This window comes from Dunckerocampus dactyliophorus, chromosome 10 (assembly GCF_027744805.1).
Source record: "Dunckerocampus dactyliophorus isolate RoL2022-P2 chromosome 10, RoL_Ddac_1.1, whole genome shotgun sequence".
Classification (NCBI taxonomy): domain Eukaryota; kingdom Metazoa; phylum Chordata; class Actinopteri; order Syngnathiformes; family Syngnathidae; genus Dunckerocampus; species Dunckerocampus dactyliophorus.
In genome coordinates, this window is record NC_072828.1 from 11,099,045 (window position 1) to 11,121,745 (window position 22,701).

A 22,701-nucleotide genomic window follows, 5' to 3' on the forward strand; every position below is an offset into this window, starting at 1 on the left:
GAAACATGGCAGAGATTGACGTTATTTCAATAAGAAGACTAAGAGTGAAGGGAGAAGTAATGTCCTTTTTTCTTTACCATGCTCGTAAACGATTCGCGTCGGTCCATGAACGCATCACAATGACTATATCGGCAAAAACTTGTCGCACCTTAATGCCAGGAACGCTTTGCTGTATTACGACAAAAGTTGCGACACTTTTAAGTTTACATTCATTCAACAAGTAACTCGCCGTGGCATGTTATCAGGTTAGTTATTTCCAAAAAGTTAAGCAACTTACCCACGCACCATAAAAGTTCAAGCAAAGATGCTGCCTTTACATACCTGTGCTGCAGCGCCACAAGTCCCAGAGTCAAGACCTGAGCCACCTCCAGTTGTGTGGGCCACTCTCCGGCCGCAACGCAGCCGAACACCCCGCACTCCTCTCCGATGCCGGACTCCTCGAACTCCATCCTCCCCTCTGTCACTTCGCCAAGTAGTTAGCTAGCGTGCTAGCTAACTTGCTAACTGACCAGCTCTTCTTGGAGTGGGGGCGTCTCGTGCTGTAGCGTGGCTTGTCACAGCTCGTGCTCAGAGCACGTGTGACAACAGGAACGTCTCTTTCCTACAGAAAGTTGTCTATTAAAAACACACAAATAAGACGAAAAGTCAGTCAAACGAAGCCACACAGCTGATTTTGTCTTCCAAAGCATGGCTTTTAACAGCGCCATTACTTTTTTGGTGTTTTTTTTAATCGCACAGATTTCAGATCAAGCATCTTTGGAAGTGCACGAGACTTTGAGAGATAGTTGATAAGAAAATCACCTTAGTGGCGTGAACTGATAGCGGGGAGCTTTGTTTCATATCAGTCTTCTACTCAAAGGAGAAAAATGGTGACACTTGATAAAATCCACATAGTTCGTCAATTTTTTTCGAGATTTAGAGTTAGGGCGTCTTCCTCCCTCAAGCGCGACTAATACGCTGTTCTGATTGGTCAACCGAGTCAGTTAAAGGCTGTGATTGGCTGCCACAGCACGTAAGAAACGCGCTACTTCCGGCTTCTCCTCTCTGCACGCCTCCTGCGCTCAGCCTGTCTTTTACAACTTCACAAAGTTGTGCGACTCTCAAGTTCATTGTGTTTTTGTGTCCTTTTAGTTCCACGGCTTGCCGAAAAGAACCATGGCTCGCACGCAAGGTACAGTAGCGCAATCCATACAGGTTTAGGTTTAGATTTGACAGCAAAAATAATGCAACTCTCAACATGGCACGCTCTGTTTTCTAGAGTTGAGCATCGGCCAGAAGCTGAACGAGGGAAAGACCAAGCACATCTTTGAACTCCTGGACCAGCCCGGACTGGTCCTGGTGCAGTCCAAAGACCAGATCACGGCCGGGAATGCAGCGAGGAAAGACCAGATGGAGGGCAAAGCGGCTATCGCCAACAAGACGACAAGCTGCGTGTTTAAGTTGCTGCAAGATTCTGGTAAACACACATTTAGTGTCATTACTATTAATAATAATCATAATAGTGCAGCTTCATTCACTGCGATGATAAATAGTTGGAAGTAAGCGCTTCTTACCAATTGAAACAGTCACAACCCTCACGTATATTTGACACTTGACCCTTGCTTGTGACACATCAGTCGAGTCACAGTACAAATGATTAATTTTCTTGATTTATCAAAAATCACCGTTATTTATTTACATTATTATTATGATTTGAAATTTTGTAAAATTATTAAATAGAAAAACATTCTCTTTCAAAATTATGAAATGCCTGGGCAGGTTCTTTTTGAGACTCTTTATAGCCCACACAAATGCTGTCATGTGCATCACTTCCTTGTGTGCCTCCACACATGGTTACGTTAAATTAATTGGTTAACTGTAACGCATCTGCTGCTCATGAGTGGGCCATGAGACTTACAAAGTTGTGTTAATGACAACCTTGTGACTCATAACTTGTCTAATTAGTTAGAACGTGACCGACCTCACTTGCCTTTCATTTTGAGACACATTCTTCTTTTTTTCCCGCCCCTGAAGGCATCAAGACGGCCTTTGTGAAGCAACACTCGGACACGGCGTTCATTGCGGCCCACTGTGAGATGATCCCCATCGAGTGGGTGTGTCGGAGGGTGGCCACCGGGTCTTTCCTGAAGAGGAACCCGGGTGTTAAGGAGGGTTACCGCTTCTCGCCCCTCAAGATGGAAATGTTCTTTAAAGTGAGTGTACTGCAACATCATGTTTACATTATGATACAATGGCACAGTGGTTAGCACTCGCTCTCACCTCTTTCACACAGACCTGGAACAGTAGCTACCGCATCATGTGTGCATTTCACACAGAACTGTGCTTTGTCACGCTGCCACACAAAATCCCACTGTCAGATTATTACGTGACATCAGTGCCAGTGTCTGGTATCAAATCCTCAGACGATAGTAATTGTTTTCAAGACGGCAGGGCAGGAGAAGAACTGAGTGAAGCAGTATAAAACACAGAGCTTGGTATCGCTGATGCCGATTGGCAAAGCAGTGGGTTTGGGAAATAAATACAGTTGTGCCTCGTTTCTCGCGGTTAATTGGTTCCAGACCCAGGCGCGATAAGTGAATTTCCACAAAGTAGGATTCAGTATTAATAAACTGAATCTTTTTGTAGTTATGGTGTCTAAAACCTGTTTATGATCTTCGAGGCTTAATAATAGCTGATATATCCACGACCCACAGAACAAAGCTGTGGTAGTAATGTCTTACGCTTGTTTTTTATATTTTACTTTTTATACGGCAGAGTGTCATTACAGCTTTAGTTCATCAGGAAGTGACGGGAAATGATGGTGGGCATCCCGAGCAGGAGAGCTAGGCTCAGTGCTAGCTGTGAGTTTCGAGAGAGTTGGGAAGTGTGTTTATGTTGGCGTGGATGTAAAGTCCTGCAGTGTTCTCCGCTGTTAATAAAGATTAAAGCGCATTGGCGACGTGAGTCTCTCCTTCCCCACAACAAGCGGCATTACAGTATTGACCAGTGCACACCAGGAAATAAACGGTGTCATTTGTTACAGGTATTGCTGGGACAGCTATGTAGTGGGGCTTGTTTAACCTTTGCCTTGTGGGCAAGCAGGAAGGAGAGACGATGCTGAGAGATGTGTGTGTGTTCTGAGCTGCTGTCTGGTGGCAGCGTTCAATAAATAAAGTTGGCAGAAGAAACAGGAGAAGTTTCCTTCTTTGCTTCGGAGCTGAATAACACTGACAAGTTAACAGACTAGTAGCGAACGGAAAAGAAGACGGCTTTTTTTGTGTCGAATACAGAAGATGAGGACTTTGATGGATTTGTGGATGAGGATTGATGAAAAATAACGTGAGTACATTCTAAAATACTTCAATTAAGTACAACCGAACTCAGTTTTGCTCCCGCTGCCACATGCATACTAGCATATGTTTTTTTTTTTTTATTATTGTAGCGTCGCTGGTGTTCCCAGCCTACTTTGCGGTAATGTTTTGGTGCAAATGCTCTTAAAGTTACATGTTTGACCAGGAAATAGCAAGCTCAAAAGAAGACGGCTTTTTTATGTGGAACAACTGACAGTTTGTGTGGATCTTGTGAATGATTGTGACTGAGCTAGGACTCAGTAATTAAAGTCTACACACGACGGCTTCATTGATTGGAACAACAAAACTTTTTCGTGCATGAAGCTTCTACTTGAGTTGGTAATTTGGCCGCTATATGCAGTCAGATATTGACCAAGGGAGACAAAATGGGTGGCCGCTGGCCGCGTTGGACAGATGACTGCTACACACAGGGTTTATAACATGTAAATTTGCTGGGGGGGATTTTTCAGTGGCTGCTATAGGCAGGTGGCCGTTCTATAAAGGTGGCCGCTAAGACAGGTTTGACTGTATGTTCACAAGTAGAGTGCTTCTTCTGCCTTATGTTAGTTCATTTAGTCTGTATGCTTGAAAATATGTAATTTAGACCAAGAATAGATACAGTTTGCTTAATATGCTTTTTTTATTTATCTATTTTTTGCTAATAGGCCAATAAAACCATGAAACAGTGATCATTTATTAATACATTTTTACAAACCCTGGTGTGGCCTGGTTTTAAGTGCAAACTTAAATAGGGGAACTCCTTTGGCAACCATCTGCTTTTGGGCTCCAGGACGATGCCAACAATGACCCCCAGTGGTCAGAGGAGCAGTTGCTGGAGGCCAAATTCTGCCTGGCCGGCCTCACCATCGGCCAGTGTGAGGTGGACGTGATGAACCGCAGCACAGTGGCCATCTTTGAGATCCTGGAGAAGGCATGGGCCACTCAGAACTGCACGCTGGTGGACATGAAGGTGTGTGTGACGCTGCCCCCTGCTGGTGGAGCCTGAAGATGGCTGCTGATATTGAACTGCTCTTTTTGTTCGGCCCCAGATTGAATTTGGAGTGAACGTGAAGACTCAGGAGATCGTTCTGGCTGATGTGATCGACAACGACTCATGGAGGCTGTGGCCCGCTGGAGATAGAAGCCAACAAAAAGATAAGCAGGTCAGTGTTGCTGCTTTTTCATTTGAACGGAGAAATTATTAGGAGTGATTTTTAAAAGCGTAACAGCAGGACTTTGCTCTTCTCTTCAGGTCTACAGAGACCTCAAAGAGGTCACCCCCGAGGCAATGCAGATGGTCAAGAGGAACTTTGAGTGGGTTTCTGAAAGGGTCAAGGTGCGCCACTTTATTCCTTTTAACCCCATTCTGCTTATCAGGAGACTCTTTTTGGTGTTTGTTTGCACTCCTTTTAATCTGCTCTTTTGCTGGCATGCACTCACTCTTCCACATTAACTGTGCAAAGTGCTTTTTAGGTCACCCAATTGATTTGTTTTCAACATTTGGTTACCCCTCTTAGCGATAGTCGTCCCTCGCCGCTTCTCGGTTCAAATGTGGCAGCTTTGCTCTATCAGTTTTTCAAAAATATATGAAATCATGCAATTTCGTGGTTGAATACGACCTATTAGCCGAAACATATATTACGTAGAAAATGTGACATTTTTTGTCTAAATTAAGTATTTTGAAGCATAAAAATGGCTAATTAAACTAAAATACAAACATAATGATGCAGTGGTACTCTACACTGGGCGTTGGGTGTCAGTAATGTTACTGTAATACTTGATGAGATCATGCAAGCACCAGACTTGATTGCCGGAGCAACAAACTTTTATTGCAGTTTTGTATTATCTCTCAACAGGCACAATAATCCCTAAAGAAAATCCCTAATAAAAACATGGGCTGCTATTGCAGCCGTAGCTGATACTCTGCTCTGAACCGCCGACGTCACTTCCTGTTTGCCACTCACTCCTCTCACCTAGGGAACACATTTATAGCAACACACACGAGTGTGAGTGATATTTATGCCTTATTTACTCTTATGCCTAATATATCGGGTAATGCAAATGTAAATGTGACTTTGGGGTGTTATTTCATGTCTAGAGGGCTCTGTTGAAGTCCGTATTTAGAAGGTTGTAAACAGGTTTTCTATGCTTTAACTACAAAAATATTCCATTTATAAATCAGGAATCCTACTTGGCGAAAATTCACTTATCAGAGATGGGTCTGGACCCAATTAACCTCAATGAATAAGGGATTACTGTACTACAGTAACAATGCAAAGCATACACAACTTTTTTAAAGCTCAAATTAGTTTGTGTGCTAGATAATCAATACAGTTACATGTTACCCAATCCAATAACAAATAACCAGAGAGCTATTTTTGATGATTTGGGATATCCCTATCAGTTATTGATATCTGATATCGGTCTGACATCAGCAAAAACCCAATATCTGATTATATCTGCCTGCATCTCAAATCAGGCCGCACGGTGGAATAGTGGTTAGTATGTTGGCCACACAATCAGGAGATCAGGAAGATCTGGGTTCTGGGTATTTCTGTTGGGCATCTCTGTGTGGAGTTTGTATGTTCTCCCCGTGCGTGCGTGGGATTTCTCCGGTTTCCTCCCACGTTCCAAAAACATGCATGTTAGGTTAATTGGTGACTCTAAATTGTCCATAGGTATGAATGTGAGTGTGAATGGTTGTTTGTCTATGTGTGCCCTGCGATTGGCTGGCGACCAGTCCAGGGTGTACCCCGCCTCTCACCCAAAGTCAGCGGGGATAGGCTCCACCATACCTGCACGCCAATTGTATAGGGCAGGGGTTCTCACTTTTTTAGCCTGCGAGCTACTTTTTAAAATGACCAACTCCCAAAGATCTACCAACAACTACTACTACTAGTACTACTATATTTATTTTATTTTAAAAATATAAGTAGGTATTTATGTATGTTACACATGTATATCAAGAGTGCACTCACTTTCTCAGCATGCAAGTACAAGTCAAAATGATCTACCTCTTTCTATAAAACATATACAAAATGTAACCAGTAAACTCTGAAATTCTCTTGTAAATATTAATGATTCGTATTTCACGTTCACATTTTCAAAGTTGACAGGTAATCAAAGTAGTTGCTATCATAATTCACTTCAATATGGAAATAAAGATAATTCCACATAACTCCTAAATAGTTGTGTACATAACCTGAGTACCGGTAACATGTCAGTCAAATTAGCTATGTAACGTTCATTAGGGCACACAGTTCATGGATTACATCCAGTTAGCATTTGCTATCAAACATTACCCATGTACAAGAATTTAAAATGGGCAACATATTAAAGGTTTCACCAATGGGCACATTTTTAATCTCATCATGAAATAATAGTTTAAGAAGCCAACATGTAGAAAACACTGATTTCTGTAGTAGAGAGTTCATGACGGCAAGCAAAGCCAGGAAACAATACACTTTTTTTCTACGTAACTAGCCGCTACAAGTGAACAGATAACTTTTTGTTATAAATATAGACATCTTACCGCTGAGTTAGTTCATCCTTAATCAGAATAATAAAGATTCATCTTCGTGTGTAGCTTGAAACGCTGTGGGGGAGCAAGCGCGAATCAGGAGGGGAGCTTATGTCAGCTGACTGATGTCATATGACAACTACAAAGTGACGTTTACGCGATCGACCCAAACTACCTTGGTCATCTACTGGTAGCTCGCGATCGACGTAATGGCCACGCCTGGTATAAGGGATACGTGTATAAAAATGAAAAACAATTGGCACCTCACACTACAATTACGAGTGCACCTGAACGCCTCACAGCTCAGAGCGCACAGTCGGAGCAGAAAGAAGGAAGGAGACAGAGCATGAAGTTCTGTTGTTCTGTGTGAGTTATATGAATAAGTAAGTTAGATGATTATGTTGTGCATTAAGAGTGTTTAATCTTGAAGGCTTAATTTATATTGGTGTTCCAATCCCTGCACTGTGAAACCTGTCAATGTATGTGCGTGTAAGGATGAGAAAGGGGGGATTCCCCTGAAAATGAGGCTTTATCGCTGGTTGTGTTTTTTTTTTTTTTTTTTGCTTTGGATACAGCTTTATCATGTTTGTTCAAATTTCCCTTTCAATTTGGTATCAAATTAATATGCAAACTTAAATCATAGCGACTGCAAGTGGACAAAAGAGAAGCTAAAGGTCAACCCATTCAAACAGAAGGATCCTAACATCCAGCTGAAATATAAGATATAGTATAATATATATATATATATATAATATAAGAGGAATACTTATGCGTGTATCTGTTCGTCAGTGCTCATCTAAAACTCTTGTCAAAATTTGACCAATGCGAAATACAAATTTTTGAACTACTATAACTTACTTGCTATAAAATTAACCAATTAATCATGTCCAATATTTCAAGTAATGAAGATTTAAAAGGTTTGTTTTCTAAGTGTGCAGGAGTCGGGGTTACATGGCTTCAAGTCATTTGTCTGAAGGGGTATGCGACTGAAGTTTGGAAACCACTGATGTAGACCACATGGCGAAATGTTTTTTGTTTTTTTTTTTTCAAACTACCCACAGACTAACGGGTCTATATTTCCCCCCCCCCAGCTGCTGCTGGAGTCCCAGTCTGGGGGCAGAGTGGTGGTCCTGATGGGCTCCACCTCAGACATGGCCCACTGCGAGAAGATCAGGAAGGCGTGTTGCTCCTACGGCATTCCCTGCGTGCTGAGAGTCACCTCGGCTCACAAAGGCCCGGATGAGACTCTGCGCATTAAAGCTGAATATGAAGGTGAGCGGACGTCTTAACAGGAAGTAGCTTTCGTGACATCATAGCATACTGTAGCTGTGTCCATCCCTCAGGAGATGGCATTCCTACAGTGTTTGTGGCGGTGGCTGGTAGAAGCAACGGCCTCGGGCCCGTGATGTCTGGAAACACGGCTTATCCTGTCATCAACTGCCCGCCTCTAACACCTGACTGGGGCGCCCAGGATGTTTGGTCCTCCCTCCGTATGCCGAGCGGTAAGTGTGACCTTACTTTTCTCACATTCTGGACGTAAGAGCTCGATTGGCATAAGCGAGCCTCTCTTTGCCGTTTCGCCACAGGTCTGGGCTGTTCCACCATCCTCTCCCCTGAGGCGGCAGCTCAGTTTGCGGCTCAGGTCTTTGGGCTGACTGACCACCTGGTGTGGTGCAAGCTGAGGGCCTCCATGCTCAACACATGGGTGGCCCTCAAGATTGCAGACAAGAAGCTCCAGGCCTGCAGCCTCTGAGCCGACCGTCGCCTCACCAGCTGGTTATGATCCTTCTAATCCTCCTTTTTAGGAGTCTGATTAACAACATGAATCTGTACTTGCTTCACAAACTCTCCTAATCATTCCATTAAAATCAATTTCATAAACTTTGTAACAAACTTGGTCTGCCTTATTTTTCTTACATTTTATCACTCAAAAGTCCCACAGCCTTGTGTGTGCACTGATTATGAAATTATTAAACCAATAAAGCATAAAACTACTTGTAACTCTACCATTTTCCCTGCAATTACAATGTGCAGTTTGAAAGCTGCACAAAATTCCCATTAATACAACTCATATTTTTGTGAAATACAAATTGACAAATATATTTTCTTTTAAATGCAATAGTACAAATGGTTGACAATTTTTTTTTTTTTGGAGGATTTTCAGTAATTTCTGAAATGTATGATAAATTCATTAAAAATGCATTTTATATTATGTTTTTATGTACATTATACAAATAGTAGTTTAGGCTTTGTGGCCAGCAGCTGGAGGATGAGGATTTTTACTTTTTTTTTTTTCTTTTTTTTTTTTTAATTGGTGAACAGGGATGACTTTTTAAGATATTTTAGTGTATTTTTTTGCTTGTTTTGTTCATATAAAGTTTAATTTTTGGCTTTGTCACCAGCAGTGATGTATTTTTTATTTGTAAATGCACAGATATTTTATTTCACCTTCAAAAGGAATGAATTGAAAAATTATATTTCTTTTTTTTTTAATGCATTCTTTATAATTTTATATTATTTAGCTTATTTATTTTCAAATTGTAATTTCTGCCTTTGTGGAATTCATTGTACACTCTGCTTTATATTGTACATATTCCAATCAAGTTGTACCAACCCACTCTTTTTCCTAAAGTAACCCTGATGATTCCAGCATGACATTCAGTCTTTTGAGGGGTTTTTTTGCTTTGGTAAGTCATCTTATGACCTGTAGAGTGCTGATACTTCTTCATAAATAAATATACATATATATAGGGTGTCCCAATAAAATGTATACACACTTTAAATAATTGTAAACTAGGTCTTTATTATAATTAGTTCAATTTTCAAAGTCTAATAGAATTTATACACATCATTTTATTGTTTTGTCACTGCCTATTCTCAAACTGACATCCGTTCTGGTCCAGCCACTACTGTCAGCAATGAAGTCACACACATCACGAAACAGTTCCCTTGGTATTTGCGAGCATTCACGTTCAGTGGCTGCTCTCAATTCAACGACTGTTGCAGCTCTCTTGGCGTAGGCTTTTTCTTTTAGGTATCCCCATACAAAAAAAAGTCGAGTGGCGTGAGAGGTGGTGAACGCGGATCCAACGAAATCCCTCCTTCCAATCCACCTGTTTGGCAAGATCTCATCAAGGAAGGATGTAACATCGTGATGTTAGTGTGGGCGTGCCCCATCTTGCTGAAAATAAAAGTCCTCATCTTCAAAGTCTTCTCTAATACTTGGCATAACAGACTGTTTCAGCAGGTGTGTACATTTTTTGGGACACCCTGTATATAAAGAAATCTATCCTTTATCATATAGCTTCACCTACTTGTAGGACACCAATTCCGCCACAAGAGAGAGCCAGTTGTCCACATTGCCATGTCTACATCTTTTAACCATCAAGTCACTTCCAGTAGTTTGGACTGGAGCCAATAGGTAAGTCACGCTATCATACCATTTAAAAAGATATATATAAAAATATATATTCACACCACTGTATATATATGTACATACACAGTGGTGTGAAAAAGTGTTGTCAATGACAACACAACTGAACACAAAATGCAGTTTTTAAATAAAACTTTTTTATTATTAAGGGAGAAAAAAAATCCAAAGAAAAACTACAAACCTACACGGCCCTGTGTGGAAAAAGTGATTGCCCTCCCTGAAAATAATGTAATTGAGATATAACAGCTTTGGGCCTCCAGCGAACTACAGTAAGAGCAATTATCCACAAATGTGGAAGACATAGTCCAGTGGTGAACCTTCCCAGGACAATTACCCCAATAGCGCAGCGACAACTCATCCAAGAGGCCGTACAAGACCCCACAACAAAATCCCAAAAACTGCAGGCCTCACTTGCCTCAGTTAAGGTCAGTGTTCATGACTCCACCATAAGAAAGACACTAGGCAAAAACATCCTGCATGGCAGAGTTCCAAGATGATAACCACTGCTGAACACACAGAACATTAAGGCTCGTCTCAATTTTGCCAGAAACATTTTTGATGGTCCTCAAGACCTTTTGGAAAATACTCTGTGGTCTGACAAGACAAGAGTTTAACTTTTTGGAAGGTGTGTGTCCCATTACATCTGGCGTAAAAGTAACACTGCATTTCAGAAAAAGAACATTATCCCAACAGTAAAATGTGGTGGTGGTAGTGTGATGATCTGGGGCTTTTTTGTTGCTTCAGGACCTGGAATACTTACTGTGATAAATGGAACCATGAATTCTGCTGTCTACCAAAAAATCCTGAAGGAGAATGTCTGGCCAGCTGTTGGTGACCTCAAGCTGAAACCAACTTGGTTCTGCAGCAGGACAATGATCCAAAACACACCAGCAACTCCACCTCTGAATGGCTGAACAAAATGAAAACTTTGTCAAAGACCTGACCTGAATCCTATGGAGATGCTGTGGCATGACCTTAAAAAGGTGGTTTATGCTGGAAAACCCTCCAATGTGGCTGAATTACAACAATTCTGCAAAGATGAGTGGGCCACAATTCCTCCACAGCACTGTAAGAGACTCATTGCAAGTTATCACAAATGCTTGATTGCAGTTGTTGCTGCTAAAGGTGTCCCAAACAATTGTTAGGTTTAGGAGGCAATCACTTTTTTCACACAGGGCCATGTAGGTTTGATTTTTGATTTGTTTGATTTTTTTTCCTCCCTTAATAATAAAAAGTTAAAAACTGCATTTTGCGTTCAGTTCTGTTGTCATTGACTAATAATTAAATTTGTTTGATGATCTGAAACATTTAAGTGTGACAAACATGCAAAAAAAAAAAAGAAATCAGGAAGGGGGCAAACACTTTTTCACACCACTGTAAATTTGCATCCTATTATAGCACAGCACCCTCCTCCTCCTCTGTGCTGATGATTTAAATGACCTGTGATGTTCCAAATCCCGGTGGGCGTGAAACAGTGGGAAGATGGCGGACGAGTGCCAAAAAGTTGCAAATTCATTTGTGTGTGTGTGTGTGTGTACATAAACCTTCCTCACCTGCAGTGGCACCTTGCAGCAGAGGCGGTAAGACCACGTAACCTCACTACAACAACAACCATGGCTCTTATGATCCGGGGTCTCCTTGACAACCGTAACATGGCAACAACAGCTCAACGCGCAATAATCTACCTTTGAGTCTTCTTCTGCTTGCTTACTGATGCGCTCTTTTAAAAAAAAAAAAGTAAAATCCTTCTATTCACCATGCAGAGGTTCCCCACTCTCCATCGCCATGGAGACCACAACAGCATGATTCACCAGCAAGGTCTTCCTCTCTCTAATGAGTCAACAGCATTACTACTGTACTTCCCCTCGCTGTAAGTGAGATGATGAACAAGGTGATGAACAAAGAGGAAAAAAAGCATTTTATTGAGTATCACTACTGTCGTTTATTTACACATCTTCTTCCTTGTTGTACAAAATAGGAAACTAGCTTGTCATCACACTCACTCCTAACCTAACATTCAGCTAGCTGAGTTAGCCTATTAGCCAACGCCATCGTACCGGTCACAGCGCCCCCAGGTCGTGACAGGAGCGGGACTTCTGCCTCAGGAACTTGCCCACGTCCCGCTCGCGCTGGTACCGGGGAACCAGGCTGGACAGGAAACGCTTGGCCCGCGTGGTGATGCTTTCTCGCTGGCCGCCTCCGCTCATGTCTTCCGGGCTGGTCCCCGGGGCCCACGGGGGCTGGCCCCGTGCTAACCGCACGGCGCACTCCAGGAGCTCCTGGGTACGGTGGTCCAGAGAGGCTGAAATCTCCAAGTACAGACAGTTGAAGAGGGCAGCGCTTGACATGGCCTCTGAGGGAAGACAGAGAACATGGAGTTTTAACCAGCAGGAAGCCATATTTGGTTACTAAAGTGGCTGCTGTTACCATACAAAAAAGAAGTACAGCAGGAAACATTCGAGTACCAGGAAGTTAAAGCACAGCAAAAACAGCTACTGTCACACAGTTGAAGCAGTCAGTGGTGTTCTACTCACGTTCTCTAGGTAATGCATGAGCTAGTAGTTTATAACTCACAAATAAATTAAGAAGACGACACGTCCACAGCTTTACGAAGGATTATTAGGACCACACTTAAAAGAAGGAGAAAAAAAACAATTACGCAAGGAATAAAGTCGTAATTTTAAAAGACACAAGTCGTAACATTGCAAAATAAAAAGTTGGAATCATACGCCAATAAAGTCTGGCTTTTATGAGAAAAAAATTATGTTTTTTATGAAAAAAAGTTGTAATATTAAGGGAAAAATATAACATTTTTATGAGAAAAAAGCTGTAATATTAACAGAAAAAAGTTGTAATATTAACAGAAAAACAGAAAAGTGCAGTTCGACATGTCAGAGCTGCAGCTAACGGAAATCAGGGAGGTTGTCCGCAAAGCAAGGGCAAGCTCTGCTCCAGGTCCGAGTGGCACTTCATACAAAGTGTATAAGAACTGTCCCAAACTCCTGCTGCGTCTGTGCAAAATCCTGCGAGTCTTCTGGAGAAGGGGGAGGATCCCTGACCAATGGAGAGTTGCTGAAGGGGTTTGGATCCCAAAGGAGGAAAATTCCACCCGGCTTGACCAGTTCCGCATCATCTCCCTATTGTGCATTGAGGCAAAGGTTTTCTTCAGCACTGTTTCCAAACGGCTGTGTACCTACCTGGCAAAGAACACCTACATCGATACATCAGTCCAGAAAGGAGGCATTTCAGGAATGTCAGGTTGTCTGGAGCATACAGGTGTGGTGACATAGCTCATTCGGGAGGCCAGAGAGAAAAAGGGCAACTTGTCAGTGTTGTGGCTTGATCTGGCAAATGCTTTCGGTTCCATTCCACACAAGCTGGTTCAGCTCACTCTGACGAAACATCACATACCCAGCAGGTGCAGAGACCTCATCGCTGATTATTACAACAATTTCAGGATGAGGGTCTCTTCAGGAGCAATAACATCCAGTTGGCACAAGGTGGACATCGGTATCATCACAGGGTGCACTATCTCTGTGACGTTGTTCTCCCTTGCCATGAACATGCTCACCAAGTCTGCTGAACCAGAGTGCAGAGGGCCCCGCACGAAATCTGGACAACGGCAACCACCCATCCGGGCATTCATGGATGACCTCACAGTCATGACAGAATCAGTCCCAGGCTGTCGGTGGATTCTGAAGGGGCTTGAGAAGCTGGTGGGGTGGGCCCGAATGCGTTTCAAACCTGACAAATCCAGATCAATGGTGCTGAGGAAAGGAAAGGTAGAGGACAGGTTCCGGTTTAACATCACAGGCACAGCCATCCCAACTATCTCAGAGAAACCAGTCAAGAGCCTGGGAAGGGTTTTTGACTGCTCTCTGAGAGACACAACATCTATACAGTCGACATGCACTGAGTTGGATGGCTGGCTGAAATCTGTGGACAAGTCAGGCCTGCCTGGGAAGTTTAAAGCCTGGGTCTACCAACATGGCATTCTTCCCAGGATCCTGTGGCCCCTCCTTGTTTACGCAGTCCCCATCTCGACAGTTGAAACCATGGAGAGGAGGGTCAGCAACCACCTCCGGAGATGGCTTGGATTGCCAAGGAGCCTGAGTAGCATTGCACTTTATGGAAACACCAACAAATTGCAACTGCCTCTCAAATCCCTGGAGGAGGAATTTAAGGTAACCAGAGCCAGGGAAGTGGTTCAGTACAGGGACTCATGTGATCCAAAGGTGGCTAAAGCAGGGATCCAAGTAAGGACGGGCAGGAAATGGAGGGCAGAGGATGCAGTTCAAGAGGCTGATGCTAGGCTGCACCACAGGAGCCTGGTGGGAGTCGTCACACGAAGCCGAGCAGGGCTAGGTTCCTTTCCGTGTCCCCAATTGAACATCAGGGGGAAGGAAAGGCGACGCCTTGTTCAGGAGGAGGTGCGAGCAGCAGTGGAGGAGACCAGAATCTGCAAGGCAGTGGGAATGAAACATCAGGGAGCTTGGATGAGATGGGAGAATGCGGTCGAGAGGAAAGTCACTTGGGCAGAGCTTTGGAAATCTGAGCCTCACCGCATTAAATTCCTCATCCAGGCAGTGTATGATGTGCTTCCAAGCCCGTCAAACCTGCACACATGGGGTGTAGTAGAGTCACCAGCATGCCCACTGTGTTCAAAGCGAGGAACCCTGCAACACATCCTCAGCTGCTGTACAAGAGCACTTGGAGATGGACGGTACAGGTGGAGGCATGACCAAGTCCTTAAAACCATCGCTGAGGCCATCAGCTCAGGACTGGAGTGGGCAAAGCAGTTCCGTCCCTCCAAGAAAACCATCGCCTTTGTCAGAGCTGGGGAAAAGCCAACTCCTGTCAGAAGAACAACATCTGCAGGCATACTGATGTCTGCAAGAGACTGGAAGTTGTTAGTGGATCTTGAACATCAGCTGAAGTTCCCCAGCCACATTGCCGTCACCACCCTGCGACCAGACATTGTCCTCGTGTCAGAGTCCACCAGGCAAATAGTGCTGCTGGAGCTGACAGTCCCGTGGGAAGATCGACTGGATGAAGCCTTTGAGAGGAAGCTCTCCAAGTACGCAGGACTGGTCAGCGACTGCCAGCAGGCCGGCTGGAGAACAAGGTGTCTCCCTGTGGAGGTTGGATGCAGGGGTTTTGCAGCCCGATCCTTGGCCAGAGCCTTCAGTAGGTTAGGCATCGAGGGAGAGAGAAAGAGGAGAGCCATCCGCAGTTCCACCGACGCGGCAGAAAGAGCCTCAAGATGGCTTTGGCTCAAAAGAGGGGAGCCATGGAGTCATGGAAGCTAGCTAGCCGTCCTGACACAAGCTGGGGTCTGATCAGCCCCGGCTGGGTCACCTGGAGGAGGGCGTATGATGTTGAAAGACCCGAAACGCCTTAAGATCCCAGGAACATCACTGAAGATGTGTCCAGACCAGGCATCAGTAGATGTATGTACACAACAGATTTTACGTTTTTATGAGAAAAAAGTTGCAATATTGAGAGAAAAAAGTAACACATTTATGAGAAAAAAGTTGTAGTATTAAGAGAAGAAGTTGTAATATTAAGAGAAAAAAGTAATTTGTACAAGAAAAGTCATAATGCTACCTGAGTACATTCCTAGCGTAAGAATGTTTTTTTTAAGAAAAAAGTTGTGGAAATTATTGCAATCGTAAAAACTCAATTTTCTGAGAAAAATGTTAGAATATTACAAAAAAGGCAGCGATAACTACATCTCATATGAATTTATATTCGTAACATTCCATCTTTTTTCTCATAATTTAACATTTTTTAACAGTTTTTCCTCATTGGTTAAGTGGCTTTTTCATAATAACAAAGCTTGACACCACAGGAATGAGAGAAAAAAGTAATGACATTGACAAGGCCAAAAAAAAAATGCTGAATGATGTTTTTAAAAAGCCTTGTAATGAACCAACATGAACTGTTTACATTTATGTTCTGATAAAACTGCCTCTATATTTGTTACTGCCCTTTAAATCCCTTTACTGACACTGACATCCATGTTTTTAAATGTCTGTCTTTACCTTGGGAGGTCACCTCGCGGGAGCGGACCAGGTCGCTCTTGTTGCCCACCAAGATGATGGGGGTCTGCGGCTGCGTCTCTCGCAGGAGGAGGCGGAGCTGAGCTGTGCGGTGGAAGCTCCGCCTGTCGGTCACAGAGAACACCAGCACGCACACCTCGCACTGCAGTGCCGACAGGTCCTGACAACACACACACTCTTGATGCTTAAAAATGTATTACTGAGCAATCCTAAACATCACTTTTTGAATTTAATTTTGTATTCCCCTCTCTGGCTTGTAGTTGCAGCTCCACCTGGTGGATCTGGGTGATCACTGCAACACTTGCCCCAAGGCAACTATTGGTAATCAGTGGCGGAGCTACGGGGCGGCCGTGGCCACTCTTGGTCACTCTCTGGCCGCGTCTTGCATGAACTGCAAGCGATACGTAAGTTTTCCATTTTGGTCGGTTCCGGTCAAGTTGTCTCACTATGTTGACTTTGACTTAAATTCTGAAGGGTGATTCAGCACATAAATCTGTTCATAATGGAAGCTCTCTGTAGTAGCATGAGTAGGCTTCTAAAGTCTAGATTTAAAACAGGAGTGCCGATCGGCATCCACTTCCGTATTATGCCCAGCACGGGTTTGGCCGCCATGATGGTGAGCAGAATCCAGAAACTATGCATTGAAAACATGGCCTCGGCACACTGCTCAGCTATTAATTGCTCTAATACACAGTGGCGGAGCTACAGGGTGGCCAGTGGTGGCCCCTGGTGGTGACTCCTGGTCACTCTCAGGCCACCCCACTGGCCATCTAGACATTGCAGGTGTCAACTTATTGCCACCCCTGTGTAAGTAATGGTCTCACCTTGGCCACCCCAATGAAAAATTTCTGGCTTCGCCACTGTTGGTAATCTTGAGCATATTTTACTATAATTTACTCTTTTACTCGAATTTGCACCAAAATAATATGTTTTTTTTTGCCCACCACATGCCACCCCTCCACAAAGTTTCACGCAAATTAGTTGCATAGTTTTTGTGAAATCTAAACAAACATCTAACAAAACAGCTACATCCATGTTAGCATGAAAATTGAATGTATTCCTTACTTTCCCCTGTCTCACACCTCTACAAAGTCTTGTGGAAATTGGTAGTTCATAGGTTTTTGTCTGCCAACTAACCTACAAATAGACGGCCATGAAAATATAGCCTCCTTGGTGGAAGTAATGCACACAGGAAGTGAGTTTGTACAACATCTACTTCAATTCTCAGTGATACACACTCACTCTTTCCAAGCCAAAGAGATTAGGAACAAATCTTAAAGTGCATTTGTAATAATAGCGTCTTATTCAAATTAAGAAATGAAAAACAGTTACATGTGAAGACTACATTTTCTTTAACACGCACCGCGAGTGAACCAGAAAAAAAACAACTTCGATTGTGTCTGTTTGTGTTGCCACACTCCCACAGGAATTGGACACGTTAATGCAGTCATTTTGCACATCTGTGGCCAGCACACACACACACACACACACCTCTGAATGGTGCCTTAGGGGAAAGAGGAGAAGGTGCAAAACAAAGCGGTAATGAGCACATTCAGTCTCGTCACGACGTCTCTGGGATCTAGACAATTGTTTTTTGTTTTTTTCACAATAGAAGTGGAATGAAGGACACACAATGATGTGTTCACATGCTAATATGCTACCTATATTAAAGTAGTTAATGTTCAAAGCTTGGCCACACACACATTTGTAGAGAATGGTTGGAGAGGATGGGCAACTAAACAGCGCCTCTGCTGGTTGCAGCCATGTAGTGCACTCCATATTGACGCCTCCATTAAGTTACCCGCCAAGTCTCCCATAGATGCAAAAGCAATAACTGCCAAAGTCTCTAATTAGAAGCGGGTCTAAATATATTGGCATTAACACCTGTGGCTGTAGTAAACCTCCTGATGTACACTTCTACACATTTGTGTGTGTCACATACTTTTGTTCACAATGAACTCATCAGCAGTATTATTGTCGGCCGAACAGTCTGCTCCTTAACACTGTTACAACATTGGTTCTCTTTCTGCTGCGTTGTGCAATATACTTGATAATGAATGAGCATGTGTTCAAAGAGAGTCATTCTGACTCACACTGTCAGAGATGCTAATATATCATAACACAAATAATCCCTAAACTGTTGGATAAAACGACAATAAAGTAAAAGTAAAAAGGTAAAAAGGAGGGTGTTTGCATACTGTCATCTAGTGGCCTTGTATGGGTATTGCTGCAAGTAGTATTTAAGTAATTATATGCTCAACATGACATGCACTGAACTCTTCTCCTATGTTGCAGTAAAAGCCATTTCCTGTTCTAAGGTTATCAGCACATAATTACTAATTACTTTTTGCTACTAATGGTACCTTTCTGTGGTGACTTCACCAATAAAAGGCCAAAGAAAAAGCATTTTTTCGAGAAAATGTGGGTTGAACTCCAACTTTTTGCCACTTTTGGTGCATTTGACCTATTTGGATGTTCTACTGTACTTTTATTGTTGTGGTTGTGTGGACGGAAGGGATTGTCTCACATGTCTCCAGCTGTCGTAGATAACAATGGCGCTCTCCTCGTCGTCCACAATGACGGCGTGCATGTGACCTTCCCCTGAGGACAGGGGCAGTAGCAGTTAGCCTTGCTAGCCCACAAAAAATGACAAAGATAATAACACTCAAACATCTTTGTACCGTCAGAATCCACTGACGCCATCCTGTCCACATCCCCTGCCAGGGCAAAAGCCAGAGACGACTTCCCCACGCCGTTCTGCCCCAGGAGGGCGATCCTCAAGGGGCCATCGGGCCTGCCCTCCACTGTCACCGGCGACGTGTCATCCAAGGCGGGACTGAAGCGGATCGGGGAAGCTGACGGTCCAGCGGCATCCGAGGACCAATCGCAGTCATCATGGACGGCCTCTTCCCGTCTGAGCTGGTGCTTGATTGGCAGCGGGGTGCTTCCCCTGCGAATGGCCGGCGTGTTGGACAGGGTCATGGTGTCACACTGGAGGAGACGAGAACATTGACGTCCATAAGGACAAGGTCAGATGAACCAAACAAGGCTAAACTCAAAGGTAGGAAAGTTAAAAGTGACGTTTTGTGAGAATAGTTAACCACTGGGCAAGTATTAGTGTGCACAATTATCGGACAACTAAATGAATAAGCAATATTCCCCATCTTTTCTTCATTTCATCTGTTAAAAGACACCATATTACAACACTTCTCAACCCTTTTAAATATATTTGAGAGGTCCCACAGTAGTGTATTCAAAGTAGTTGCCCAAAGTCTAACCTTGATGTTGGAAGTTCGACTTTAGAATTTAATTTAGTGCTTAAAGTAAGCCCTACTGGGAACATGCCATTTGGTGTGTCTGTAGCTTTAATGCCAATCAGTTGTGTTTTTCCATACCTGTCTCCGACAGAGTGTGTGGCTCCAAGAAGCGCTACTGTGCACTTTATCCACTTTTGACACATACGGTCGTCCCTCGCTATATTGCGGTTCAAATATCGCGCCCTCGCTCTATCGCGTTTAAAAATAAATAAATAAATAAATGATCGCTGTTATTGTCTATTATTAGTTTAAAAAAATGCACATTTAAGCAAATTTGATGTGTTCATGGCCTAAATTAAGCATTTTCAAGCATAACAATGGCTAAATGAGCAAAAATAAAAAATATAAGACGTTCAAAAGAAGTGATATAAAGTGTAATACAGCATCTGTGACTTGTTGTGTGCGCCTTTAAGAAGCGGGGCCCGGGGAAGTGCCGTGTGTGACGTCAGCGGTCTAGAGCTGACTGTTTGCTGAGTGCTCGCAGCAGGTTAGCAGTGTAGAGAGTGGCCGACAGCAGCTCCTGTGTGAATGTTCACTGTGTGTGTACTCCACTTGTCAATAAAGCGAATTAAGTGCATCATGAGTCTGTCCTTAACCATAAACAGCGGGAGTAGGGTAGTACTGGTCTCTAGGTGTCAGTAGCGTTACACTGATGAGACAATAGCCACCGCAGGAGCTGTCAATGCTAACATATGTCTATCTTATCTTATTTACAGTATGTCTAAGATTACTTTTTTCTATTATTATGTCTACTATGTTGGGTAATACATGTGTAAAGATGACTATAGGGGTGTTATTTCATATCTAGGGGCTGTAATAATGATAAAAAACGTATTTAGAAGGTCATAAACAGGTTTTCTATGCTCTAGCTATGAAAATATTCCGAAGTCAGCTGGGATAGGCACCTAGTGAGTACAAGCGGCAGAGAAAATGAATGAATGAATTTAGTAAGCCCTACTGGGAACATGCGGTTTTGTGTACCTGTAGCTTCAATGCTAATGAGATGTGCTTGTGTCTCCGACAGAGTGTGTGTCTCCAAGAATCGTTGCTGTGCACTTTATCCACTTTTTACCAGTAACGTGTGGTGAAGTTCATCTTTTAGAGGTTTTTTCATGTTAATACCGGTTGCTCATTAAAAGGATAACCAACAAAAAGAGACTAATTCACTTTGGTTGAAACATTTTTTTTCAAATTGTTTTCATATACTTTACATCCCACAAATATTATTGGCCCCATGCTGACAAATAGAAACTTGCAGGTGCCACGATCCCACTCAATTTGCACCCTGACGGCAAGCGGGGCTTGCACACTAACTGTGAAGCCATGCTCACGGTGGCCTCATGTTAGGTTTTTGCCCTTTATTTGACCAAGAAATGTGCAAATTCAGCAATTTTTACTTACAAAAATGTTAAAAAGGATTAGACTCTTACAGACAATACATTTATAATACAGTTCAATTGACATATATTAGTATTTTTTTTTAATTTTATTATTCTTTTTTTTTTAAGTCTTACAAGTGAGGCTCTGCCTCACCTGCCTCCCCTGACTGCACATCACTGCTTTTTACATATACACTATAACTTTGCACTTGTCCAATGAAATAGATGACATATATTTCATAAAACAACGTAAGATTAAGGAGTGGGACAGGAGGAGACAAACACTAGCAACACCAGCATAGCTATATGGGCTAAAGTGCTAACATTACACATTTCAACAGCAACATCATGCTAGATTAGCCTATTCACTGAAGAAAAAACGAAATGATCAAACTTACAACTCCCAAGTCTGCTTGACTGACAGATAGTCCATAGCCATTTTAAGATGTGTAGCAAAGCCTGCTTTTTTACTTTTCAATTGCACTTCATTCAATTTCAACTCATGCTATGTTAGCTTATTTGCAAGAAGAAAAAAAAGATCAAACATTCAACTCCCACGTCTGTAGCTGGCTGACTCATAGTTGATGGTAATTTTAAGATGTGTAGCAAAGCCTGCTACTTTTTTTTCCCCCAACAAAGCTTCGCAAAGTGGTGGGCGTATACACGGGGAGGGTTCTCATCTAGCTAGGGAGGGGATGAGAGGTGGTATCATGTTCATGAGGAAGGAGGTTTTCCTTCATGACATCTTGAAAAGCGTAGCTTCAAAAGCCAGCGTTTGAGCGCCTTTTCTCTCAAAAGTGGAGCAAACAAGTAAAGGAGATGATCATTTTTTTCCCATGTTTGGACACATATCACATGTAGAACACCATTAACACCATCACTTTTACATTATAGGGGACCTCTAAATGCATTTTTTTTAAAATAAAAAAGCTTCCCAATAATTGTGCACACCTTGATCTCCTGAGACCACACCCTCCCTTATTTACCCAACTGCTTAAATCAAATAAGCATTCACGTTTATATCACATGGAGTTGGAACATTGGGCACAGAGTGTATATAAGACAATATACAGTACATGCCTTTGATCGCACAGCAATCATTGCATCACCAGAGATTAACTCACAATAATTTTATGGCTGCTCCAGAGTGTCTTTATGGCAGCCTCTGGTGGACAAACATTAGGGCTATAACATCAGTTAAATGAATTAACTAGGCAGGGAAACCTTAACATTCACATAACATTGATTGATTGACTAAATGGATCCATACCTTGACCGGGTCCTCATCACTTCTGATTCCGTCTTCGGGCACATCTGTCGGCATCTGCACACTGAGACACGACGTGGATGATAATGAGGAGGTGGAGGAAAGAGGAAGACAACACAAACCACTACATCCTCCACCGAACCCACTCACGTTGATCACCTGAGCGCGTGCAAGGCAGTGATCCCTCCTCACCTGTCAGGCGGCTCTCTGCCTCTACCACACGATAAGATTTCTCTGCCACTCTCTCCCTAACTCTTTCTCTCTCACTTCTCCGTGCGCCTTTGCCCGCCTCTTTTTCCCACTCTATCTGTACAAAATCAAAATTTTCCTGCTTTAAATGAACAAATATTGCTGACCCAAGCAAGGGTGAGTGCTCGTGCGTTTGCAAAATACA

General features: G+C 42.9%; 3 protein-coding genes across 7 annotated transcripts in view; 1 reads left to right on the forward strand and 2 right to left on the reverse strand.

Annotated features, from left to right (window-relative positions):
* Positions 1–962, reverse strand: part of ppat (phosphoribosyl pyrophosphate amidotransferase) — an 18,450-nt gene extending 17,488 nt beyond the window's left edge. Inside the window, exons 1-2 of the mRNA XM_054790409.1 lie at positions 802–962; positions 322–615 (exon numbers count right to left, since the gene is read on the reverse strand). Of these exons, the coding sequence (XP_054646384.1) occupies positions 322–449 (128 nt within the window). The 5' untranslated portion in view covers positions 450–615; positions 802–962. The remainder of the gene's footprint in view (positions 1–321; positions 616–801) is intronic.
* The window catches only part of paics (phosphoribosylaminoimidazole carboxylase, phosphoribosylaminoimidazole succinocarboxamide synthetase), a 14,755-nt gene extending 6,023 nt beyond the window's left edge, over positions 1–8,732 (forward strand). For 2 of the 3 annotated variants that reach the window (XM_054790404.1, XM_054790406.1), the window contains exons 7-15: positions 1,132–1,171; positions 1,259–1,456; positions 2,014–2,192; positions 4,120–4,299; positions 4,379–4,492; positions 4,582–4,665; positions 7,941–8,121; positions 8,193–8,351; positions 8,436–8,732. In XM_054790404.1, coding sequence (XP_054646379.1) covers positions 1,132–1,171; positions 1,259–1,456; positions 2,014–2,192; positions 4,120–4,299; positions 4,379–4,492; positions 4,582–4,665; positions 7,941–8,121; positions 8,193–8,351; positions 8,436–8,602 — 1,302 coding nt within the window. In that variant the 3' untranslated portion in view covers positions 8,603–8,732. The remainder of the gene's footprint in view (positions 1–1,131; positions 1,172–1,258; positions 1,457–2,013; positions 2,193–4,119; positions 4,300–4,378; positions 4,493–4,581; positions 4,666–7,940; positions 8,122–8,192; positions 8,352–8,435) is intronic. The other variant, XM_054790405.1, reaches the window with a different exon arrangement.
* A 3,495-nt stretch (positions 8,733–12,227) lies between these two features.
* On the reverse strand, positions 12,228–22,701 carry LOC129189362 (GTP-binding protein REM 2-like). Of its 3 annotated transcripts, none has more exons than XM_054790986.1 (6): positions 22,500–22,701; positions 22,311–22,371; positions 19,026–19,335; positions 18,872–18,945; positions 16,327–16,504; positions 12,228–12,635 (listed from the first exon to the last, which is right to left on the reverse strand). In XM_054790986.1, the coding sequence occupies exons 2-6, from the start codon at positions 22,362–22,364 to the stop codon at positions 12,343–12,345; spliced, it is 909 nt and encodes a 302-aa protein (XP_054646961.1). In that variant the 5' UTR covers positions 22,365–22,371; positions 22,500–22,701; the 3' UTR covers positions 12,228–12,342. The 3 variants fall into 3 exon arrangements, with proteins under 3 accessions (XP_054646961.1, XP_054646960.1, XP_054646959.1); XM_054790985.1 differs by having other exon boundaries at positions 22,467–22,701; XM_054790984.1 differs by having other exon boundaries at positions 22,458–22,701.

Bases quoted from the DNA above. Each gene is read 5' to 3' on its own strand.
- LOC129189362 (XM_054790986.1), bottom strand. From the start codon at position 22,364: ATGCCGACAGATGTGCCCGAAGACGGAATCAGAAGTGATGAGGACCCG. The intron at 16,505-18,871 runs GTGAGACAATCC...GTGTGTTGTCAG, and splicing joins TCTACGACAGCTGGAGACAT to GACCTGTCGGCACTGCAGTG. The intron at 12,636-16,326 runs GTAAAGACAGAC...GTCTTCCCTCAG, and splicing joins CCGCGAGGTGACCTCCCAAG to AGGCCATGTCAAGCGCTGCC.